This window comes from Rattus norvegicus, chromosome 19 (assembly GCF_021556685.1).
Source record: "Rattus norvegicus strain SHRSP/BbbUtx chromosome 19, alternate assembly SHRSP_T2T, whole genome shotgun sequence".
NCBI lineage: Eukaryota > Metazoa > Chordata > Mammalia > Rodentia > Muridae > Rattus > Rattus norvegicus.
The window spans coordinates 23,359,800-23,385,388 of record NC_141552.1 but is presented as its reverse complement, the minus strand read 5'-3'; the positions used below and the strand labels follow the sequence as shown (position 1 = coordinate 23,385,388).

The window sequence follows — 25,589 nt, the reverse complement described above, 5'->3', positions numbered from 1 at the left end:
GCCCTGGGTCCTGCCAAGAGTGAACCCCCAGTGAAGGGGCTTGTTGGGGGGAGGGTGGTAATGGGAGGAGGATGGGGAGGGGAACACCCATAGAGAAGGGGAGGGGGAGGGGTTAGGGGGATGTTTGCCTGGAAACCCAGAAAGGTAATAACAATTGAAATATAAATAAGAAATACCCAATTTAAAAGATGGAGAAAAAAAGAGAAAAGTGTCACACATTTAAAACAGAAGAATATGGACCCTAATTTTAAACCACAGCTCTGTCAATTAACTAAACCTTTAAAAAGCTCAGAAAATCAGGCCAAACAATATTTTCTCGGTTTATGTATCTGTAATGTCGCATAAATAATAATGTCCGTTTCTTGCTATTGTGGAGGGAATTAAATAGATAATATGTAATCATGGAAATTTTGAAGTACCATCCATTTTTCTGTTCATTAAATCACTCTTCCTCATTTCATTGATCAAGTATGTATGTTTTCTTTTCATAGTTACATGTATAATAAAACCAGCATAAAAACCTTCAGAATTGTATAAGCTTTCACTTTTAACAAATTAAATTAGTTGTTCTTTGTATTTCTGCTGAACATTTAAATGTTCTTTATATGTCCCAATGCAAGTTTATTAGGTACCTATAAACTTTAAACTCTGTTCCTGAGAGCATGAGTACTATTTAATCATATAGTAACTACACTCAGGCTGTCTTTGTATTAGAACCAATTATATCAGACTCTAAGAAAAATTACTATTGCGTAAAAGTTTGTGTGTGTATGAGTGTGAGTGTCTGTGTGTGTGTGTGAGTGTGTGTGTGTGTGTGTGTGTGTGTGTGTGTGTGTGTGTGTGTGTGCAGTACATGACCAAACAACTTTCAGGAGCCATTTCTCTCCTTCTGTCATGTGGGTCCCAGGATGTAACCCAGATGTTTGACTTTGGCAATAAATAATATTACCCACTAAATAAATAAATAAACAAACAAAAAACAAGCCACAAATCAACTTTAAAAGTAAAGGCCAGAAGTTCACAGAATAGTAGCATTGGCCTTACCATATCCTTTCTTTGGGGATGGGAAAATTAATGTTCTGAAATCCATGACTTTCAGGAATTGTGATATTCATTGAAATTCAATTCCTTTGCAGATGCTCCAGTTGTTGTGGCCAATTGCTAGAAAGGTCAACTTAAGCCTGCAGGACCCCCACCATCCCTCCCCCCACCCCACCTCCACAGAAAGCTCAAAAGACACTGCCCAGAACTTACTCCACATTCCCCAGAACCACTTTCTTTGTCCATCATTTCCTTGAGACGAAAGGTCAGACTCCTTCACTCTAGTCTCTCCACAATTGACATTCGCCCTCCCAAAACATCTAAGACTGGAAAACATGTCTTAGGATGTATCTGCCAGACTCGGACTGAGAGAAACTAGGGCACTGGTTGTCACTACAACATTGGTGACAGAGGATGCCAGAACTCTCTAGGAGACAATAGAATGTCCAAGAAGGGACAGCAGATGTCATGGGGAGCAGACTTTGCCTCCCTGCTAATGTTCTTCCTGTACTGAGCATAAGCAGAGGTGCCCTTTCCAGGAGACTTTCCTGGAGCAGAGCCACTGAGCACCTCCTGCTTCCAAAGCCAAATTTTCCTCTAGGCTTGATTATAAAAACCTTAGTAATTCCTATGCATCTAAATGAATGTTTCCTTCCAAATCCTGCCCAAAAATGTCTCATCCTAACTCAAATTATCCTCCTTCACCAATATTAGCCATTAAAAATTCCTGAGAAATAATACCAGTTTGAATATGCAGTCAAAATGTTCTCCTGTCTTATTATGTACAGGTGCTTGAAATCACATCAAGAAATAGCCTGCATGGAAGGTTGCAACATGGGTGTGTGTTAGGGGAACACTCATGAAGCCTTGTGCTTAGCATTCAACGGTTGCCACAAAATTCCTTAGGAGGAAGACTTGAAATCATTATGGTGCTAGAAACAGTGTGGAGGCCAGTTGGCAGAGGAAAGTGAAACATTAGAGCCACCAGTGAAGGCTCCTGTTGGGCCCTACCTTGGTGTTTCCCTCCCCCCTCGCTGAGCCTTTCAGCCTGCTATAGGAAGAAATTGTTTACACCTTTGACAGCTGCTCTTAGCCCCTGATTTGGGGCTGGGATTTTCCATGGCACCCTTCCTCCCCACTGAGCTTTCCTGCTTCTTGTTTTTAAGAAGCTGTTTATGCCCCTGATTGGGCTGGAACTTTCACCACACAGACTTGTCCTATTTTCCTGTTTGGGGATTTTCACATGCCTTGTTGATTTTCCACGGCTTTTGCCTCTGGTATATAAGGAGATCTCAGTAAAGCCTTGGTGGCACTCGCTAAAAAGGGGTGACCCGTGTAAGTGTTTTCTTTCAACCCCACAAACCTACACCTGATATTCACACACTGTCGGGGCAGGCACTGACAATAGGTATCACAATAGAAACTAGTAACTAGATTTAACCAAACTATCACATTAATGCTGTATTTCGTGGTATTTTTTTTTTTGCTCTCCTAGAACCTGGAAGAGGCTTGGGGTTTTCTAATCCTACTCATAATTTATTATCCTTCCCAACACTATGGGCTTTGTTCTGTTAATGCTAACAGCAGCATCCAATACCTAGGGTATTTTCTACTGACATGTGTGACGTGAGACAAAACAGTCCCTGTCATCCCTCACCTGAATAAACTTCCTTAGAGTTCAGTGTAGTTGGAGGGTCCTTCTTTCCTCTCCAAGATCGAGAAACATTTCCAGTCTTCAGACAAGTGTGTCAGCCATTGTCCAGTGACTGTCTTGAGATGTCCACATTGTCAGCTGAGTGTCGTCATCCAGCCTGCCCTGTAATTGTTGTAGACGATTAATAGGGTTCCAGCCCTAGGATTTAATTCAGTGCTACAGTACTTGCCAAACATGCTCAAAGCCCTAGCTGCCACCCTAGTCCTGTGTGCTCTAGAGAAAGAAAATAAAGAACCACATTGTCTATCAAGTTTCTCCTCCAATAGGAGAATCTGCATCCGGTCTTTTAAGTAACTCTAAGCCCCAGCTTCCCCACAGCTCCCTCCATCGATTGCACTATTGGTGCATTTTCAGTAACGCTCACTTTATTTTTGGTGTGCAAAGAATATGCACCATGTAAGTAAAGTGTGTGTGTGTGTTTGTGTGTGTGTGTGTTCATCCATGAACTCACTATAAATTATTATCAAATGACCCAGAAGACCGTGGAGAAACCTGTCGATGTGCATGCAGAATTATGTTACTACCGTTCCATGGCATTTTGCAGGTAACACTGAAATACTGGGCTGCTTTAATAGAGCCTAAAACCAGGCTATGCATGGTTTTCGGTGAGATTGTGATGTGCAACACCACAACAGAGATCAGCAGAAGCTTCATTTTTTCCATGCTGCTGTTACCAAGTGAGGCAAAGCCTCATCCCATAGAGAGTCTGGTAGGATCTGATGAAAGGAGTAAACTCAGGGTTGAAATCAAGCCTTTAGAAACAAAGAGAAAAATACAAAGTCAAGGAAAGCAAGAGCTGTCTTTTTCTTTTCTTCCTCTTTTTTTTTTTTGAGAAGATCCACAAGAGAGACAACCCCTTCCTCAAACTAACAATGCACAAGAGAGACAATACATGAATTAAAAATCAGAAATGAAATGAGGGACATAACAATAGACACCGAGCAAATTCCAAAATCATTAGTTCTTACTCCCGAGGACTTTACGCCAGAAAACTGGAATATTCATTCGATATTGTTGATTTTGTAGACAGATAACAATTACCAAAGTTAAATCCAGATCTGGGAAGGTATCTGAATAATACCCCTAAGAAAATAGATACACTCATCAAAGGTTGCATACATTATATATTATATTGCTTTCTTTTTGCATGATTAAACCCCTTCAAGGACAATTAGCTATGTTATAGAAAGTGTTACTTTTAAAACAAAAGGACAAAGAGAGAAATTGAGGAATCATTGAGATACACTTCCCAGACAGGATCAAGGAAAGACGGCTGAGAGATGCAAGCAGGGGCTGGAACGCTGCCCTTGAGAAGAAAATGTTTTTCTCACTTTACCTTACACTATGCTGTACTGTGTCCGTTTTTTGTGGAAGTGGCTCTCATGCTCTCTGGGGTATGACAAGTAGATTGTGATACTAGCAAGAGGGGTGACTTGCTATACAGATATTTTAAGGAGAAGTCTTTGCTTATTCTCACTTCTTTGCCTAGTCTTGCCTCAGTCGTTCCTGATATCATGGGAATAACGATCTTATTATATCTTGCCAAAAGGGAAAGTGAGGTAATCCATATTCATGCCTGTATAAGGGTTAATAAACTTGCAGCTGCATGCAGTTGCATCTGCCTTTGCTTTGCATCCCCTGTGTCCTGGTTATTTGTGACCATACCTGGGCCCCCAACACACTAGATGTTGACAAGCATCACCTTTCTCACTGTCAGGTTTATTTTCTTTCTTTTTTGAAATCTATGATGTGGAGGCGTATTACAGCAACAATATGAAATAGCAGGCAGGCATGTATGAAAATTGCTGTGTTTAAGCTAGGTGTGGGGACAAGTCCTCAAAAGGAGCTGTTAAGATGGGAAACACATAATGCATTTGTTGCTGGAATTGAGTTGCCTCAGCTGTGTTGCTCTGCCTGCTCAGTGTCCATTCAACATCACTCTGTTTCTACAGAGGAACTCAAGGTTTGCCCCAGCCGCCTGTGAGCTGTGATATGGGCAGAGAAAGGCCAGGACACAGTGGTGATTTCCCACTCCTCAGTTATGCTGAATTTTCCACCACTGTACTTGTATACACAAGTCCAGTGTGGTCAGTTATTATAGATATTTGTCATTTCTTACAGAGGGCAACTATGATTGACTACACCCAATTCTACAAAAAACAAAATTCAGGAAACCTGGCCCTTGGCAGCAATGAATCAAGAAATATCTCGGATGGTGGGGCATGAATTCTGCCAAGCAATGAACTCAGATAGGTGGGGTTGTGAGGAAGATGTATGGTTGAATATCCCAATAGATTCACGTTGTATCATCTTGATTTAATCTAAGGACAAAGAAGTGCAGTATCTCTGATGGCTTTCTTCTAACCCCTTGAAAGGTTAAGTGGGGTTTGACCTCAGTTCTTCATTCTTCTTGCTGGGGCAGCAACACTCAGGGAAGCTTGAGATTGCCATAGGCACAGTATTAGGCTAGAAATGCTGAGTAGGTGATACTAAGTTGTTCAGATGGTGATACCCATTTCATTTGTTCTTAACGTGGACCTAAGGAAAGACAGATCAAGGTCCTTAGAATAAAAAGATCATTTCCAGTTTTTTTCTACCTTTCCTGAATGAAAGACTGGTTGGCAGAGAATGGTAAAAATTCAAGAATTGGTAGATGATGCTTTGAATGAAGGGTGGGTTTCTGTGCTGGTTTTAGACAGGTTCTCAATTACCCCATCTTGTTCTCTACGTTGCTCGTCAGGTTCACTTTGAGCTCAAATAAAGCTGCTTCTACTTTCCAACAGGTAGTCTTACAAAGGGGCCTCCAAGGACTGTGAGGACAGCATTAGCCAATGAGAATTGAGGTGTGTAACCCACAACTATAGCTTTATCTGAAAGACCCTCAGACAGAGGAGACTCTCGCTCCAGTCCTGAGGACAATCACCACCCCATGAACACACAGGACTCAGTCTTGATGTAAAAACAAGAGGTTTACTTTGGGATACCAATGCACTGGGGCTCGACACGGTCCTCACGAGGAGGGATGTGAGGAGCCTCAAACAACAGAAATGTACAGCTTAAACAGTCATTTATGATCACACAGTTTCATTAGCTCAGCTATTTCAGTGCCAAGGATAACTAGGCAGATGTTTCTCGTCCTGGGATAAGGCCGTAACCACATCAATGTAGCTATTTCAGTAGGAAGGATGTCTGACTTGATATATGTTTTCTTATCCTGGGGTTCCCAGGACAAGGACCAAGGATATCTGTCTTGGCAGGTGTTTCTGTTCTGGGGTTCCCAGGACAAGGCTATAGCGATGTCAGCCTATAGCACAGCTGCATTCAGTACCAAGGACATCTCACTTCTATAGTGATCAGTCAGCTTCCCAGAGATGTTTCCTGTCTTGTAATTGCCCTGCAGTAAATATGTTCTATATCCTCTGTTCTTATGGTCGGGCAGCTTCCTAGAGAGTGGGTGGGAATGTGCTTTCTGTACTTTCTGGTCTATTGTCTAACGTCTAGGGGCTAAGCGAGGGCCAGCTTAAAAGATTCTCATGCTTAAGAAATGGCTGTACTGATATCAAACGGGGATCTTTCATATCCACTTTCTTCCAAGTCTACCAGCCATCTCAGATTGGTGGTGTAATATGCCTGACAATCAGGACACAGAAAAATAACTTGATACACAGCAAGGACATGGCAATCATATCCTGTGTCGTTATGTATGTTCTGGATGAGGTTTGTTAAAATGAGAATATTGCACAAAGCTTTATATAGGACCCATCAAATTAAGGGTCACTATGCACTGTCATAGCTAAAATGGCCTGGTCAGAAGTGACCACTGGATCACTCTTCTGTAACATCACATGAGAGGCTTGTGCTTTTTGTGTTTTTTATTTTTGTGGTTTTTTTTCTTATTTATTTATTTATTTATTTATTTATTTATTGATTGATTGATTGATTGATTTATATGTTGTCAGGAAGATAGTTCAAGTCATGGATCTGCCCCCAAAATCTGAGCTTTGCTACTAATACTGTAAACAGTATTAGTGTATGCATTCAATAAAATAACTGGCTTTTTTTTTTAGTACGATACATGCTTTTGTGTTTTGTGGGGTGATCCATGAAACAGGAGTGAAGATGTTGTTTCTTACTCTGTCCACTGAGTTATGTCTCTAGGCTTCTCCTACTCCTTTGGCTGCACCCCCCCCCACATCTGCTGACTATTTTATTTTTCAGATGAAATCACACGTTATAGCTTAGAGAGGCCTGTAAGCAATCCTGCTTTGGTAACTTAAGTGCAAAGAGGAGAGCCCCACACTCAGCCTGAGGGTGCATTCACTGGTGGATCCAATATTTCAGTTTCCTCTCCTAACACATCACCACATTGTTGCCAGGACCATAATGAATGCAATTCTTTCTCCTAAAGAATCTGGTGGCAACTGTCAAATGTTAAGCACAAAGCTTCAGGTTGTACCTATAACACACACCCACATTGCCACCTATCCTACAGGTTATTTCTGGGTGTGATTTCATGCACCTGCACATGATGAGACAGGAGACCTCTTTGGCTACTTATAGGAACTGGTGTGATTTCTCAGTAATCTTTAATGGGTAATATTGCTGACTGAGGAGAATTTGAGGTAGGATGAAACATTTCTGTGCAGGGATTGGGGAGGAAGCACTCATTTAGATACATAGCAATGACTTAGGTTTTTCCAATCAAGCCTAGAGTCAAATTTGGCTTTGGAAGCATGTGGTGCTCAGTGGCTATGCCACAGGGAAGTCCCCTGAAAAGGGTCCATCAGCTTTTGCTCAGTACAGGGAGAACATTAGCAGGGAGGCAAAGTCTGTTCTCCGTGACATCAGCCGTCCCTTCGTGGACATTCTATTGTCTCCTAGAGAGACCTTGGAATCCCTGTGATGTCACCAGTATCGTTGTGACAACCAATTCCCTACTTTTTCTCTTAGTGTCCAAAGGATATATCCACAGACATGTTTTCCCGTCTTTGTAGGTGCTTTGGGAGAGTTGATGTTGTTAGAGAAGAGTCTAGAGTGAAGCAAACGAAACCTAAAGGTAATGATGGACACAGGACATGGGGAATGTGGAGTAAGTTCTGGGCAGTGTATGTTGAGCTTCCTGTCAGGGGTGTGTGTGTGGGTCTTCCGCTGGCCGTTTTAGTAATGGGCCACAACCACTGGAACATCTCCACAGATATTGAATTCCATGATTATCACAATTCCTGAAAGTGAAGGTTTTCACATCATTAGTTTCTCCATAATCACATGGAGGATATGGCACTGCCTCTGCTATTATTGGGTGAACTTCTAGTCTTTACTTTTACAGTGCATTCGGTATGTTAAATTGATATTATAACACCACCAGGAGTCATGGAGGGTATAACTTTTCTGAATTAAACAGGGCATCAATGTACTTCACTTTCATTGCTTCTTTAAATTCAGTGACTATCTGACAGTAGTAAGAGGGAGAGAACTGTGCTCCTGGCCATGACCTTATATTCTTAGAACTCCTCTGACTACCTCTGGCTGACGGGGCCAATCTTAACTTCATATATTAGAGGTTCTGTGTGGCAGATATTTTTCTACAGTAGCCAAACTATATGGAGCAGGTAGAGAAAGAGCCTGTAACCTATTGGCACTTCTGGGGCATTTGTCATTTCAGTAGGGGGAATTAATAAGTCTGTTGACCATGCCCTCCCACTACATGACTTTTTAATGCAAAGTTATTGGACTAGAGTAACAGTGTAGGATATCTGAGTATCCCTGATCAATCAAGTCATTGTGGATGCTGAATTGATGATCTGACTTCTGAAACCAGAGGGGTGAGGGTCCTGAAACCAGGTTGTAGCCTGCATACCTGATAATAATCGTGGAGAAGGCATCTCTCTGGTACTTGTAAGCCTGTGTGGGCGGGCATAGGGAACACCTGGCTGCTTACATCTCTTGGTCTCTATATAGTAGTGGGGGAACTGTGATCCACTTAGGATGCCTCTTACACATAGACCAAACTCCTTGCAGTGACACTGGCTTCCAAGCATGTTCTCCTGTTTGGACCTCACTGTAGTCTGTGTATGCTCTATGCATTCACCCCATGCGGGTTCACTTGTGTTCTTCTACCTATAGAGGCCTGCAGACAGACGTCATCCCCTGAAAATATCCTAAACAAGGTGCAGGCCAACGAGGAAGAGGAGAGGCTGAATAGAGAACTGGAGCTAACTACCAAGGAGAGAAATGAGCTGACAGATCGCCTCCTTTATGTGACAGGTGGATCCATGAACAAGAGGTATGCATTGCTCCAAACAAAGGACCTTGTTCTAAACCTCATCTCCCATAGAGAGGAGATTCAGAACCTGACCCTTACTGAGGAGTGAGATTGAAAATGAACTCTCTGATTCTGCCTGTTGAAAATCTGAACTTGTGATCTGAGTGAAAATTTCAGGGGTAAAGTCACTGGAGCATGAGTTCCCAGTGTACAATTGGAAAGCCCTTGACAGGTGGTAGCTTTGCAAGGTTCTAGGTGCTGTGAGTTTGTGGAGAGTGTTTGTACTTGCTAGGAAGGTGACTGAATGCTATCATCTCACGGCAGCACCCTTAGGTGACAGGTCCCACATTGTTCATCTCCATGCTTACCTAGAAGGCCTGAGGGTCAGGCCTGTTCCTTCTTGTCTGTGTGCCTTAAACTCTGAGACATTAATGGTGCATACATTTCTACTGATTCTCATTGTGCTCTTTCCATATTTGTCTCTCTTTCTCATTCTCTGAGTCTGTTTAATTTTCTTTTCTTGTGGGTGTGTCCCAGTTTGTGTGTCTGTATGTGCACAGGTCTGCATGCATATGCACAACTTTTATATGTTTCTGTGTCCCTCCACCGTTGGAATTTAGGGGTCTGTTTTTTGACCTCAGGATATACCTGTATAATAGTTTCATGGAGGTGTAAGTACTTTATTTTGGAAGCCCCACTTTCAACAGTACAGTTCTTTGCCTGTGTGGTCACATTTGTCTATACATTTGTATGCCTTGAGCAGATTATAAGTTTGTGGCAATATCTGGTCTCATCTCCAGAATTATGTGTACTGTCTGCCTCTAGAATATTAGTTATTCGGCTTGTAGCATTCCACTTGTCAAAACAGGAAAAATGAAATCAGAGGATTCTGGATGTGTGTTTGTGTGTGTGTGTGTGTGTGTGTGTTTGTGTGTGGTTGGGTAAGCTCTGTGGCCTAGGCTCTTGACAGCATAACAGGTTTGAATGCAGATCCAGCCCTCCTGATTGAAAAAAGTGAGCCAGGGAACCCTTTATCTGGGTTCTTAGCTTCTGTGGTCCTGGGCACACAATTCCAAGTTTCTGAAGCTGAAGAATTCAAATATGTTGAATTCAGAAAGTGTCCTTCCAGGACTGGGGTAGTACAGGACACAGCCTGAGTTCATATAATCCTAAACCTCGATGTTCATTGGGTTCTATCTTCCTGGGGCCAGCCCCTACTTCAGGCCAAATCCATTTTATGAAAACTTGAAGATAAAGGAGAAAGAGGTCATGTCATTACTGCACAACTTAGACACAAAGAACATTGAACATCGTGAGAAATTTCAGGAGCTCAAGAAGGAGATTAACTTCTATCGGTAAGTACTGGTCAGAAGGGCCCCTCACTTGTGGAATGGCCATTGCTGCCTCTCTTTGTTCTGGACTGGAGAGCCTGCAGCTCTGGGTCCATGTCTTCTGCTGTTTAAATATCACTGTGCTGTGGGTCTTTTGGACTCAGTTTCAGTTCTTTAAGAGACTGTGACTTCTCACCACAGTGTCTATGCATCTTTACAAGGCTCTGGATAGAACTACACAGATTCAGGCATCAGAGTGTTATTAGGCCAACCTGCGGCTCTGGGGTCATACCAGGTTTAACAAAGCTCAATGTGTGGACCACATGGTTTGCATGACCTCCCTTGGTCATACTGACCTCTTGTGGTTATTTGCTGCCTACTAATTGATGCTGTCCCGATGCATTGGGCTCTATTGGGTAGTTGTAGATCCCTTGTTCTTTTGGACAGACATGGACTCTTATTGGTGCTTGGGTCACAGAAACAATTTATTCTTCCCTGGATTGGCCATTTGCTGTTTGTGCAGCAGCCTTACATGTATGGAGATGTATTCTATCAAGTCTTTATGGGTATCTGGGTCCTGGTGGACTTTGTGGGATTTGGCAGTTGGAATGGGAGGAAGAGGCCTCAGGATCTTACTATGCAGAGTGTGTTTCCAGCAACCTGCACAGCCGGCTCCTGATGGACCAGGCATGTATGAAGAAGAAGTTGGTCACATTGAAGCAGGAGAGCAAGGAGTTACAGCGATATTTGTTTGAGTTGAACCCGAAGGATGAAGACGAACAGGAGAAGGCCAGCAACCTCCAGACCCAGCAAAATGTGGTAGGAACAAGCAGCTGAGTCAGATTAACAATGTCTGATACCATTTGCCTATTGGATACATCTTTCCTTCCCCTATCATCTTTCTAATCTCCCCACACCCAGTCAGTCACCCACCTCATGTGATAGAGTTATTCATTGCTCTGTGTATGCACAAGTATTCTGGGATGTTAACCACTCTTCAGAAACTGAATTATTGGCAATTATACTTCTCTGCCCTTTTTGAAACTGCAGTCCAGAAATGGTGACAGAGGAATAACATATCACATGACTGCATCTCCCTATTACAGATTGGATGCTATGAAGAGTTTTGAACGAGTTCTTGGTCGTGTGACAAAGGTCATACAGGGGTCATGTGATGGTTGGAAGCACCTTGTAGGGATAAGAACCAAGTGAAAATGGCAAATGAGTCCTGGTCATTGGCTTTCATCTGGGTATCATGTGGCCTTCTCCTTTCTTCCTGCACCCCAATTAGGTCTCTCCCCATTTCCCCATTCTTGGTTTGCAATGGTAGAGTCTGAGGAGCAGCTGGTTCTCCCACAGTACTGTGAGGGTTGCTGGTGATGTTCCCAGCCTGCAGAGATATCAGCAATGATTTCAGTGAAAAGATCAGTGCTGTCTGTCCAATGCAGCTGAGGGGACAGAAGGCAGCAACTTGACAGCTGGTATGCATGTCCCCACCAAATCAGTGTCTTAATAGCTGCCTTCTCCTCCCAGGTCTCAGAAACTGCAGGAGACATGCTATAGGACGGATCCCAGGAAGACAGCCCCCTGAAGAGTGAGTTTCTTCCTCAGGAGTTCCCTGTGACGACAATCCTCACAGTCAAAGACTTTTTGGGGGAATATTCTTCTTCTCAGATAATTTCCTCAATGTATAGAGACCCTAAATTTATGTATCCGTATGCCAGCCTGTCTGGTTGAGGTCCTTCTCCTTTCTCATACGGACAACACCATTTGAGAGACATCTGAGGGGACTGCCTTGACGTCTTGTCCTAGAGGAGAAACAGCACTACAACTGTGTTTCTAAATGTTCATTAAGAAAATGCTGTTAAGAAATGTTTTTGGTTATGATTTTCATTGAAGTTTTCTTTTTGTTATTTCATAGTTATATATTCTTGTTACTGTTTTTCATTTTTATACCATTTTAGTTGTTCATTTTATGCCTGTTTTTTGTAAATTGTATTCCTTATGAATAAAAATTGATTTGTAACTCTTGACTCTTAAGACCATCTTATTCAAGGGTCCTTTCCCCTCCTGTAGACTTAGAACTGACAGCTAGATATGGATCTTTGCATGGTCCAGGCAGCATGGGTAAATAGGGAATTCAAAGCCACCAAGGTGTACACAGGGTGATAGTGTCTTTTGTGTGGATAATTTGACCTTTTTTATGGACACACACTTTATGATGTAATCACTGACATACTGTATCCATGCTGTCATGTGTTCTGCTCATCCTAGTCTATATCAGTCTACAACACACATTCCTTATTGACTGTGTGCACCAGATATTGAGTAACACACACTCATGCCTGTAGAGCTGCAGAAAAAATGACAACTTTCACAAAGGAATATAGAATAATCCTAATCGAGAACCATGTGCCTCAGTTTTTCTTCCAATACAGCATTAGTATTAAACCACAAAGATAATGACCATCAACGTCATTTTGGGAAATAGGTTTTTATAGGTGCTGTTTCATTCATATGCTGTGTTTTTTATTGTTGCTGATTATATTTATTTTTATCATGTAACTCAATGGATCTTTTTTTTTCAAATGTATGTCTGGGCCACTCCTGAGTGCATTTCCCTCATGATCCAAAAGAGGGAATAGCATTCCCCATTGTAGATGATTGTTAGGGACCACGTGGTTCTTCTGAGAGAGCAGCAGATGCTCTAACCTGGGAGTCATCACTACAGCTCCTGTAGGTAGCTTTTGTCCTTCCAGGGCATGTGCTGTACTAGGTGGACACGATCACCTCCCATTTAGGAGAGAGATCTCAGGAGATGTGTATGTACAGGTGGTTGAGCGGTGCCTGCTCAATGTGGTAGGCTGCTAGGCAACCAACTGAACCCCAGCCCTGCTCCACCTGCATTCTTCGAGGCAGAGTTTCTATACCCCAGGATGCTCTAGAATGCATCATCTACCTATGTCTTTTTTCCACTAATGCTAGGATGAGGAGCATATGTCCTCCACACCCTTCTTTCCAAACAATGAACATGCTCATGGTCGGATTATCACATGGCCATGAGGGAGGTAAATAACACTCAGCCAAAACAGAGGCGCATTCCACAGTCACACAGACAGCCTGGACAGATCTGACACGATCAGCACCAGGTTTGACTGCCACTACTTGAAGCAAGGTCCTCCAGTGTTAGGACAACCATTCAAACAGCAAAGAATGAACCTGTTCCCAGCATCCGAGGAGTGGGAGACCCAGAAACCCATGTGTCAATGTGGCCATTTGGAAAATGGAGGTGGGGAGGCAGGGAAACAGCCAGAACTGGACACAGTTGCAGGGACCCAGGCAAAGAGGGAATATTGGGGCAGAGTCCATGAGATGTCAGTAGGCAACAGGCCAGCTGGGACTAGTGTGGGTACAGGGCTTCTAGTGTGGGTATGAGAGGAGCAAAAGTAGCAATGGTCAGATTCTGATGCAGCATAAAGATTGGAAGGAGCTTAGACCGTCTCAGTGTCGTATAGGGACATTATAGACACTGATGGGCAGTATGGGATTGCAGGGTCCCTTATAGTGGTCTCTGCAGGTGTCAGGACTCTGTCAGACCTATGACTATCAGGCAGGCTCTGAGCGCAAGTGAGAGTCATGGGACAGGCCCTGTGTACAGCCTGGTTTGGGGACATTTCCAGGTGCCCCATGGACTGCAAAATAAAGGCAAAGGACACAGGGAGGCCAGCAGTTCCCATGCACAGGACATAAATACTTGTAGACCTTTCCAGAATTTCCATAGACCATCTGTCACTAGTCCTCACTATAGAAGGCACCAGCATTCTGCCCTCTACTTCAATTGGTGAGACAGCTATTCTAACTCCAGCAGTAAGGCCTCAGGGAAGACAGTAAGAACTCACAGGTGACCTCTTTTACTATTGAAACAGGCTCTTCCTATGGAGTCCAGAGTGACCGTAGGGTCCTAATTCTCCTGCCTCACAGTGACTGTAAATTCAAATCTACCTTCAAGAGCAATTGATTCATAGCACCGGGGGGGGGGGGGGAAGATCAGATTAAGGCTATGTAAAGGCCCCAGGGTGGTAGGATTACCAGGGTCCTAGTAAGTTTCTCCAGCCTTAATTACAACCTGAGTCAGTCCTGCTGTGTGGGATATCGCCTGCTGCCCAGTGATATCACAACTTGGAATTCTTTGTCAAATATAAGCTGTTATGGGAATGAAGTAGCCACACAATAAACACTGGTCTGGATACTCCTAGGTCAAGAATCCCCTGTTGGAAATGCCTTGGACCGCACCATTTTACATTCTGGATCCTTCTGGCTTATAAGCAGATTTATAAATACAAAAAAGAAAAATGGGCATAGTAATTTAAGCCTATGATCCCAGTCATGGGAAACTGAGTCAGGGTGATGGAAGACTGTAAGTTCCAGGGCAACCTGTGTTTCAAGAAAAAAAAAAAAAGGCATGGTGAAGATTCCACTCAAGTAGAAACCAAAAGGCTTTCACATGGGGCCTGCCATCCACTGGTCAGTACTCCCATCGTCACAGCCACAGGGAGACACTGGGGAACATTTCCCACTGTCTCTCTTTGGGATGCAGTCCACCCCATGATTCTATGTGAGGAATGCCCCAAAGGTTGCATCATGTGAGGGACCTAGATAGTTCCAGGATTGGGAGAATTCAGGAGTTTATAATTAGGGATGATCTACAGCTATGGCAAAGCTTTTCCCTCCACATGGCAGCCCCAGGTTTGGCCCCAACAGTAAAAATAAAATCCCCCCAAAATAATGCCAACAAAATATCACGAAGCCTAAATGTCTGACCAGTCTCCTCAAAAGTGCACAGGAACCTGACTCCACATTTAGGACCCACTATGGCCTCTGTGACCTGTGAGAAGGGATCTAATATGGGAATTAGTACAGTATGACTTATACTTATGGATATCTTTGGTGACAATCACCACCTGACCCCTGAAAACCCATCTACCTGGGAGGCTCAGCACTCATGTCACCAAAAAAGCCCAGATCCTAGGGCCAGCATGGGCAGGAGGTGAAGAAAGTTTGTCTCTCGTGAACATCAGTTGCTGCTCCTGGCCTGACTCTATCCTCAGGAGACAATGTTGCCCCAGAAAATGTGGGTGTCAATGGCTCTTCCCAGGCCAAGTCTGGGATACTGCTGGTCATCCCCACAGTGACACCTCACCCCTGCAGTGTGTGGTCATCCCCGCAGTGACGCCTCACCCCTGCACTGTGTGGTCATCCCCGCAGTGACACCTCACCCCTGCAGTGTGTGGTCATCCCTGCAGTGACATCTCACCCCTGCACTGTGTGGTCATCCCCACCGTGACATCTCACCCCTGCAGTGTGTGGTCATCCCCGCAGTGATACCTCACCCCTGCAGTTGTGGTCATCCCGCAGTGACACCTCACCCCTGCAGTGTGTGGTTATCCCCGCAGTGACACCTCACCCCTGCACTGTGTGGTCATCCCTGCAGTGACTCCTCACCCCTGCAGTGTGTGGTCATCCCTGCAGTGACTCCTCACCCCTGCACTGTGTGGTCATCCCTTCAGTGATGCCTCACCCCTGCAGTGCAGACCTTTGGGCCTGTGGCCTTCAGGTTCCGGATTATCTGTTAAACTCAGTTCATAATCAGAATGTTTTGTGTTCAGCCTCTGCCTGGACTGTACTCCAAGAAGAGTTCAAGGGTTTCTGTGGCAACATCTAGCGATCAAGCCTGAGCAAAAGGATTCTCACATCACCCTGCAGGCAGATTCCCATAGTCATCCCTAGTCCATTTAAGCTGCTGCTGAAGATGCCTTGAAGGCATAGCCACAGCGACCCCGTGTGTTCAGAGGTGATGTTTTCCTTCAGGAACCTGATGCTGAGTCTTCTAACCCAGCAGGTGGTCCCTGCATCAGGCTGGAGTCTTGAGTTTCTGTGTTGTCCTGATACCACCTGCTGTGTTCTCCTGGGGCAGAATGGATCTCAGAAGGTCTGGGCCAGTCTCACTGGTTGAGGATTCTTGCAAGGCCTCATCTCCAATTCCTGAGGGAAGGTGTAGGTTAGGAGAATGCCTGGATTTGAAATTCAGTGTTTTCAGATTTCAGGATTGGATGAGGGGTACTCAGCATGTGCATGTGTCCATGTCTCTGTATGCATGCACATGCAGGCCAGGGATGGACACCAGCAACCTTCCTCAGTCACCCTATGCCTCTCACACAAAGGAGCTCTCACACAGAAACTGTGGCTCACAGATGAGGTTGCTCAGGCTTAGAGTCCCAGAGATTCTTCTGCTGTGCTTCAAAACTTTGAGAGAGAGAGAGAGAGAGAGAGAGAGAGAGAGAGAGAGAGAGAGAGAGATTCTACCAGCTTGTACAACCATGCATGCACATATGGATGCCAGAGGGAAATATCCGGTGTCTTCCTTTTCGAACAGGGACCTAATCAACTATCAGGTCTCTATAACTTAATATCTAGCAGGGGTCCCAGGGTGAGCATAGCCAGAGCAGACACATGCTTGGCTGTCAGGCAGGCAAGAGGCAGAGATCTTGTTCTATTTTTCATGGTTAATGCTCTTAGTGCCCTTGAGGGCCTGGCTGACACCTGCCTGGAGACTGCTGGATCTGATGCTGGCCTAGACAGCCAGGGCTATTGATGATGGATGCCCAAAGTGGCCCTCATTCTTGGCAAACTTCTCTCTTCTAGTCTAAATGTGCTTGGGTGTTTAATGCAAGGACTGGGTTGTAGTTTTCCTGTTCTATCCAGCTGCCCCCTTGTTTTCTTCAGCGGATCACCTGCCCTAGTGAGGAAAGAGAAGTGTGTGAGCCACAGCACCACCCTCCCATGCTTCTGCTTGCTGATCTGTGGTATCTGTTGATGTAGAACCGTTCCTGTGGCAGTCCTGTTGATGTTTGTGAGTTTTGAGGATTTACGCCAGTGTAGTAATGTGCATAGTCACCCTGGGAAACCCCACAGGAAGTTGGTCCCCAGGTTTCAGCACACAGAAGCACAGGCCAGAAGAGATGCCCAGGTGTTGAAGGAGGTCCAGTAGATGTGCTGTTAGTTTCCTGTGTCTGATGCATGATTGTCCCTTGCTTAATAAAATGTATACACAAAACTCTTTAAGTGTCCCACTGACCTCTGAGAAAGAACATCAGTGGGAAGATGGCTTTGAACTCTTAACTCCCTGTTCCTTTCCTCATAACAGGTTTCTGTAGCAACCAAAGGAGAGAAGCCACCTGAGGGAAGGAAGTCCAAGACAGTGCCTAGGAGCAGAAGTAGGGTCTGGCTGTAGAGGGGACAAGTGGCTGGGTATAGGGACTCTAGGATCAGAAAAGAGGTTGCCTGGCATCTCCCACAGCAACGAAGACAGTCACGCATAGTCATGCTCAAAGGCCAGTCTGATCCAGACTGTCCCTCATTTCCCAGGCGATTATAGATGGTGTCAGGTAGCAGTTGAAAACTGGCCATCAGGGCATGATTCAAGTGTTTATTAAGGTATCATGGCATCAAGAGTATATGAGGACATAGCCATATGTACACAGAACGACTTGCAGATCCAGAGAGCAGGGAGGGAATAGTCAGGAGCTCCTGCTTGCTGCTGCCTTAGGGGTTCTACAGAAATCCCAGTGGCACTTGGGAAGTGGAGGCAATATCAATTAGGGATTGTGGCCACATGGGGAGATTGAGACCAGCCATGTGCTGTGGCATCAGAACACTGACCAGCGATGACAAAATGAAACATAAAACACTGGTTGCTCAGCTTTGATACTGCTGACTGCTGACGTGGCCAGGGGCCATCCGGATCACCAAAGGCTCAGCCAACAGTTGTCTCTCCACTCAATAAAAGTCAAAGAGTGGCCCAGCTCCAAAACCAAATGTGTGCCCACATTGCAATGGCTCCGGTACTGTTTCACCTCAGCTGCGGAGATCTCAGGATCCATGAGTGTCCAGCACGCACACACCCAAAAGAGACAGTCTTAGGGGTCTTAGGCAGCACTGAGGGTGGTGAGCCTCTGCCTCACGGCTCAAAGGCCCTGACCTTGGCATTGTTTGGGCACAAGAGAGCAAAGTGCTGGGGACAGACAACCTGCAGTCTACCATGCTGGAAGGGCATGACTAACACTGATTGATCACATCCATGTGACTACTGAAGCTTTTCCTGCTCTCTGTAGTGGTGACCTTACAGAAACCATGCACACCCGGTTTAGACTGTATTAAAGTAGCCACCATTTCAGGGTTCCCTGCAAGGTGCCATGGGACAGTAGTAGCATGAGTCTGCATGTATCTCGACAGTTTTCACTAGGGACTACACACACACACACACACACACACACACACACAAACACACACATACACACACACTTACTGACATGGTGCACATTCTTTGCACACAGAAGAAAGTGAGTAGTAGTGAAAACACACCAATCATGGAATTGATGGAGGGAGCTGTGGGCAGAAGCTGGGGTTTAGAGTTACTTAAAGGCCCTATGCAGGCTCTCCTTTTGTTGGATGAGAAACTTCAACTGCAATGTGGTTCTTTATTTTCTTTCTCTAAAGCACAGAGGGCTAGGGTGGATCTCAGGGCTTTGAGCATGTTCGGCAAGTGCAGTCACACTGAATTAAATCCTAGGGCTGGAACCCTATTAATCTTCTACAGAATTATAGAGCAGCCTGGATGAAGACTCTCAGCTGAAAATGTGGACAACTCAAGACAGGTACTGGACAATGGCTGTCAGACTAGACTGAAGACTGGAAATGTTTTGCTATCTCACAGGAAAAGAAGGCCCCTCCCACTACACTGTACTCTAAGGACATTTTATTCAGGATAGGATGACATGAACTATTGTCTCATGTCACAGATGTCAGCACAAAGTATCCAAGGTATTGTATGCCAATGGTAGCATCAACAAAACAAAGCACACAGTGTCATGAAGACATAAATTATGAGTTTGTGTAGCAAGACCCAGGCCTCTTCCAGGTTCTTAGATAGTAACTGAGAACCTCAAATACGGTAGTGATGTGATAGTGTGGTGTAAATCTAGTTACAACTAGTTTTGACACAGATGACACTTTTTGTGTCATGGTCAGCTTATAGTGAATGACTAGACCTAAGCATGAGAATAACCAAATACTACATTGCTTCTCTAGCTGCTGAGCTTTTAAAAGCCCTGGGGTGACAGCAAGCTTTTGTGGACATACTGGATTATTCCTTCTGTACTTTAACTCTCTGAGTCACCTCCACTCTCAGCAAGTTAGATGAATTCCACAAATTGGAAATCAGTCACCTGGAAAAAATACATTCTCAATACGATCCCAGATTGGCCATGGAAAAAGGGCAGCTTGAACTGTCCCACCTAGGTTGGGCTTGCACAGGCCTGCTCTCCAAAAGAAACCTGTGTTCACAGCTGCAGGCTACATTCACTATGGATGCTCTTGAGGTTCCTCCCTAAACTGCTTAGATTACAATAATTTTCTTGCTAACAATCAAAAAACTGATTATGCCAAGCTGGCCTACAAGAAGCTAGTTTCTATTCTGTATTTTATCAGATGTGCAGAATACATATGGTCATCATTGATAACAGGTGAATGATCTGCTCTAATATGGACACTAAGTGATGCTGGAGGACGATCCTGACCCACACTGAGCAGTGGGGACACCAGAGCCCTGTAGGGATGCCTGGCAACCTAACACGTTGAGCACGCACAGCTCAGTAAGTTCCCTGTGAACACACATATCCTGAGATCTCTCTATTTAATCATAGGTGATCCTGTCCACCTAATAAAGCACCTCATGTGGAATAACAAAAGCCACCTGCAGGAGATGTGGTGATGACTCACAGGGTAGAGCACCTGCTGCTCTCTCAGAAGAACCACATGGACCCTAACAATTGGGTAAAGTGTGTCAGTGATTACATCATAAAGTGTGTGTCCGAGGAACAGCCACATTCTCCACACAAAAGACACTGTCACACTGAGTACCCCTTGGTGACTTTGAATTCACTTATTAGCCCAGGATCCATGGAACATGCAGAGATCCATGTGTAGCTGTCAGTTCTAAGTCCACAGGAGGGGACAGAACCCTTGAGTAAGAATGATGGTCTTAAGAGTCAAGAGATAGAATTCAATTTTTATTCATAACAAATACATTTTTACAACAAAACAGGATTAAAATGAATAAAAATATTTAAAAATATTTGAAAGTAAAAATAGTAACAAGAACATATAAATATGAAACAACAAAAAGAAAACTTCAATTAAAATCATAACAAAAATATTTCTAAAAGCATATTCTTAAGGAACATTTAGAAGCACAGATGTATTGCTGTTTCTCCTCTAGCCCACATAATGAAAGGCGGTCCCCCAAGTTGTCTCTCAAGTGCTGTTTTCTGAGAAGAAAGTAAGACTTCAATCAGTCAGGCTGGCTTAGTGGTATATAAATTTAGGGTCTCTAAGAAATGACAAATTAACTCTGAGGAAGAATACTCATCCAAAAAATGTTGTTACCATTCAGGATGTTGGTCATCAGGGACTCCTGAGAAAGCAACTTATTCTTCAGGAAGCTCTCTTACTGCTGTGTGTCCAATTCCAGCTCTCTTGCACTTTCTGAGACCTGGGAGAGGAAGGCAGTTTTTCAGACACTGATTTGGTGGGGAAATGCAAGCCAGCTGTCAGAATGCTGCCTTCTACCACCTCAGTTCTATTGGACAGTCGACAAGGACATTTTAAGTGATATCATTGTTGCTAACTCTGTGGGCAGGGCAAAATCTCCAGCAAGCCTCACAGTAATGTGGGCTGCCAATCTGGGACCCAGACTTATACCAGTGCAAACCAAGAACAGGGCAATGGCAAGAGACCTCATCAGGTTGCAGGAAGAAAGGAGATGTCCATATGTCACCAAGGATAAAGCCAATGACAAGTACTAATTTGACATTTGCACTTGGTTCTTATCCCAAAGGTGCTTCCTACACAAGAGATCACATGACCACAGAGTGTCATTTGTCAAAGAACCAAGAACTTTTTCAAAACTCTACATAGGATCCAATGTATCACATGGATATGCAATAATATTATATGTTATTCATCTTTCACCATTTCTAGACTGCAGCTTCAAAAAGAGCAGCAAAATATGCTTGCACAATAATTCAATTTCTGAAAAGTGGTTAACTTCCCAGAATACTTGTGCATAGGCAGAGCAATGAACAATTCCATTACATGAGGTGGTTGGCTGGTTGTGAGTGTAAATTAGAAAGGTGGTAGGAGAAAGCAAAGATGTATCAAATTGGAAATTTTATCAGATATTGTTAAGCTAACAGTTCCCTACCTGATAATGCTGGTTCTGGCCGTTGATGGTCTTTATCTTTCTTGTTAAAGTCAACCAAATATTTCTGGTTCAGTGCACAATCAAGATGTACCTCCTTGCTCTCCTGCTTCAGTGGGACCAACTTCTTCCTACATGTGTTCTCCATCAGGAGCTGGCTGAGCAGGTTTCTGGAAATACAGTCTGCATAGTAAGATCATGCTGGCCCTTTCTCCCATTCCTACTCCCAAGTCCCACTAACTCTACCAGGTCCCAGATACCCATGAAGACTTAATAAAATGCATCTTGATACATATAAGGCTGCTGCACAAAACATAAAGAGTTAATTCGGGGAAGAATAAATTGTTTGCTTGGCCTGACACCAATTAGTGTCCACACCTCTGAGAAAGAACATGGATCCACAACTATCCATGAAAGCCCAATGCATGGGGGCAACATGAATTAGTACTGGGCCAACACCCTCAAAAGAGGTCAGTAGAACCAAGAGAAGGTCATGCTAACCATGTGGTCCACGCACTGAGTGTTGTAAAACCTGGTGTGACACCATAGGTCCAGGTCAGCCTAATAAACTTCTGCTGACTTCAATCAGTGCTGTTCTCTCTAGAGCCTTTTGAAGATGCCTAGACAATCCTGGGATGAGGAACAGTCTTTTATGGAACTGAAAACTGAGTCCTAATGACCCTGGAACACTGATGGGTAAATAGCACAAGAGATAGAACCAGAGCTGAAGACCGTCCAACCCAGAACAAAGAAAGTCAGAAATGGCCATTCCACAAGTGATAGCCTTTCTGACCAGGACTTACCTAGAGAAGGTAATCTCCTTCTTCAGCTTATGGTTGTTCTCATGGACCTCAGTGTTCTCCATCTCTAAGTTGTGCAGAATTGACATGACAGCCTCCTCCATTCTCTCCAGGTCTTCATAATATGGATTTGGCCTGAAGTGTGACCTGGCCCCAAATGATAGAATACAATGAACATCGGCATTTAGGAATATATGAACTCAGGGTGGGTCCTAAATTACCCCAGGCTACTGCCTGTATCTTCCAGCACTCAGTCACCTGCCTAGCAAGTACAGAGACTCACCATAAACTCACTGCAATTACAATCTTGCAAAGCCACAAGCTGTCAAGGGCTTTGCAAATGCACACTGGGAACTCACTCTCCCTGACTTTATCCCTGAATTCTTCATTCAGACCACAAGTTCTGCTTTTAAATAAATGGAAGCAGATGAGTCCATTTTCAATCTCACTCCTCAGGAAGGGTCAGGTTCTGAATCTCCACTACATGGGAGGTGAGGTTTAGCACAGGGTGGTTAGGGAGGCACAGCTTTCTAGAACCCAAAACCTTAATAGGATAAGAAGGTGACCTTGCAGACCCAGGAATGAAACAAGAGCATTTGGAGCGATTCATACCTGTTCTTCATGGATCTCTCTGTCAGAAACCTCAGGCGATCTCTCAGGTCATTTCTCTCCTCTGTAATGAGCTGCAGCTCTTTAATCAGCCTCTCCTTTTCCTTCTTGGCCTGATTCTCGCTTAGTTCAGTGCCAGGGGATGATGTTTCTCTCCCAGCGTCTGTAGGTAGAAGAACACAAGTGAACCTGCATGGGGAGAATGCATAGAGTGTTCATAGACCTCAGTGAGGCCTAAACAGGAGAATAAGCCAGGAACCCAGTGTCACTGCTAGGCGATTGGTCTATGCTTAAGAGGCCTCCTCAGTGGATCTCAGTTCTCCCACTACTCTATAGATACCAAGAGACATAAGCAGCCAGGTGTTCCCTATGCCGGACATCACGTGCTTACATGTACCACGGAGATGGGTTCTCCAGGATTATCATCAGCTGAACAGGGTACAGCTTGGTTTCAGGACCCTCACTCCTGTGGCTTCAGAACTCAGATGATAAATTCACCATCCAGAAAACTTGAGTGATTGGAGACACTCAGATGTCCTACCCTGATACTCTAAGCCAACAACTTTGGATTTAAAACGCATTTCCGGGGAGGATATGTTCAACAGACTTATCAGTGTCCCTATGTGAAATACCAAATGCCCCAGAAGTGCGAATAGGTTACAGGCTGAATCTTGGTCTACACATTCCAAATAGTTTTGGTATTTTAGAAACATGTTTGTAACACACACTCTAATATATAAAGCTAACGATGACCCTGCCAGTTAGAAGAAATCAGAGAAGGTCTAAGAACATAAGGTTATTGCCTGGAGCACAATCTCTCCCTGTTACTACTGTCAGATACCCACTGTATTTAAAGAAGCAATGATAGTGAAATACATTGCTGCCCTGTCTAAACTCAGACAAGGTGGACCCTCCATGACTACTGATGGTGTTATTATATCAATGTAACAGAACAAATGAACTGAAAAGTAAAGACCAGAAGTCCACAGTATAATAGCATTGGCCTTACCATATCCTCCCAGTGGGGATGGGGAAACTAAAGTTCTGAAATCCTGACTTTCAGGAATTGTGATATTCATGGAAATTCAATTCCTTTTCAGATGCTCCAGTTGTTGTGGCCCATTGCTAGAAAGGTCAGCGTAAGCCTGCAGCCACCCTGGCAGGAAGCTCAAAATACACTGCCCAGAACTTACTCCACATTCCCCAGAAGTGCTGTCTTTGTCCATCATTACTTTGAGACGAAAGGCCAGACTCCTTCACTCTAGTCTCTCCAGAATCGACGTTCCCCCTCCCAAAACGCTTGTGAAGACAGGAAAACATGTCTTAGCTTGTAACCGCCAGACTCAGACTGAGAGAAACTAGGGCACTGGTTGTCACTACAACACTGGTGACATCACAGAGGATGCCAGAACTCTCTAGGAGACAATAGAATGTCCAAGAAGGGACAGCAGATGTCATGGGAAGCAGACTTTGCCTCCCTGCTAATGTTCTCCCTGTACTGAGCATAAGCTGAGGTGCCCTTTCCAGGAGCCTTTCCTGGGGCAGAGCCACTGAGCATCTCCTGCTTCCAAAGCCAAATTTTCCTCAAGGCTTGATTATAAAAAACCTTAGTAATTCCTATGCATCTAAATGAATGTTTCCTTTCAAATCTTTCCCAAAAAATGTCTCATCATAACTCAAATTGTCCACATTCACCAATGTTAGCCATTAAAAATTCCTGAGATTTCACACCAGATTGAATATGCAGTCAAAAGTTCTCTTGTCTCATTCTGTACAGGTGCTTTATATCACATCAAGAAATAGTCTGCATGGTAGGTTACAACATGCGTGTGTATTAGGGGAACACTCATGAAGTCATGTGCTTAGCAATCAACAATTGCCAGAAAATTCCTTAGGAGAAAGAGTTGAAGTCTTTAAGGTGCTAGGAAAAGTGTGGAGACCAGTTGGCAGAGGAAAATGCAATATTGGAGACACCAGTGAAGGGAACCTCATGCTGCTTGTGGGGTTCTGCTCTCTGCACCAATGTCGCTAAAGGAGCACTGCTGACAGGTCTGAGTGAGATATACCATGAGCTTCTATCAGAAAAATAAAATAAACAAGAGATATAGAGGGTGCACAGAAATGTCTAAAATGAGGCTATAAACATCATTAAGTGGATAGAGCAAGATCCCAGCACCTGTACACTGGGAAATGGCCACCACACCAAACACAAAAGTAGTAACACATTTATCATAGTAAAACACATTTATAATAGTAAAAAATGAATACTTTATAGAATGCACCCACTAACACTGATTGATCACATCCGTAGTTCAAATTTTGGGGGCAAATTCATGGCCTTAACTACCTTTGTCTCAACTTATATAGCAAAAAATAAGAAAGAACGAGAAAAGAAAAAGTCAAAACTAAAAGCTCAAGCTTCTCATATGAGGATTGCAGGAAGTGTTATATGGGAGTCAGTTCTGATTAGGCCATTTTAGATAGAAAAGTGCATAGTGACCCTTAATGTGATGGG

The 25,589-nt window shown here is 44.0% G+C and overlaps 3 protein-coding genes across 6 annotated transcripts in view; 1 reads left to right on the top strand and 2 right to left on the bottom strand.

Moving 5' to 3' along the window:
- The window catches only part of LOC147999160 (disks large homolog 5-like), a 46,489-nt gene extending 34,109 nt beyond the window's left edge, over positions 1-12,380 (top strand). Inside the window, exons 2-6 of one of the 4 annotated variants that reach the window (XM_087596398.1) lie at positions 7,706-7,811; positions 8,879-9,038; positions 10,229-10,372; positions 11,005-11,167; positions 11,882-12,380. In XM_087596398.1, coding sequence (XP_087452524.1) covers positions 7,730-7,811; positions 8,879-9,038; positions 10,229-10,372; positions 11,005-11,167; positions 11,882-11,911 — 579 coding nt within the window. In that variant the 5' untranslated portion in view covers positions 7,706-7,729 and the 3' untranslated portion in view covers positions 11,912-12,380. Of the gene's footprint in view, positions 1-7,501; positions 7,812-8,878; positions 9,039-10,228; positions 10,373-11,004; positions 11,168-11,881 lie in introns of all 4 variants that reach the window. The other 3 variants (XM_087596402.1, XM_087596400.1, XM_087596401.1) reach the window with 3 other exon arrangements.
- LOC147999157 (disks large homolog 5-like) overlaps positions 1-25,589 on the bottom strand; it is a 115,540-nt gene that overhangs the window by 45,512 nt on the left and 44,439 nt on the right. The window lies entirely within an intron of this gene.
- On the bottom strand, positions 20,463-24,466 carry LOC147999159 (disks large homolog 5-like). The gene is made up of 6 exons (XM_087596312.1): positions 24,268-24,466; positions 23,078-23,237; positions 22,469-22,612; positions 21,669-21,835; positions 20,852-20,957; positions 20,463-20,733 (listed from the first exon to the last, which is right to left on the bottom strand). Exons 1-5 carry the CDS (start codon positions 24,392-24,394, stop codon positions 20,893-20,895), a joined length of 663 nt encoding a protein of 220 aa, XP_087452438.1. The 5' UTR covers positions 24,395-24,466; the 3' UTR covers positions 20,463-20,733; positions 20,852-20,892.

Coding starts and splice junctions, on each gene's coding strand:
- LOC147999159 (XM_087596312.1), bottom strand. CDS start 24,394: ATGTTTTCCTGTCTTCACAAGCGTTTTGGGAGGGGGAACGTCGATTCT. Junction 23,238..24,267: donor GCACTTCTGGGGAATGTGGA/GTAAGTTCTGGG, acceptor TTCTACCTACAG/ACGCTGGGAGAGAAACATCA. Junction 22,613..23,077: donor GAGAGATCCATGAAGAACAG/GTATGAATCGCT, acceptor ATTTGGGGCCAG/GTCACACTTCAGGCCAAATC.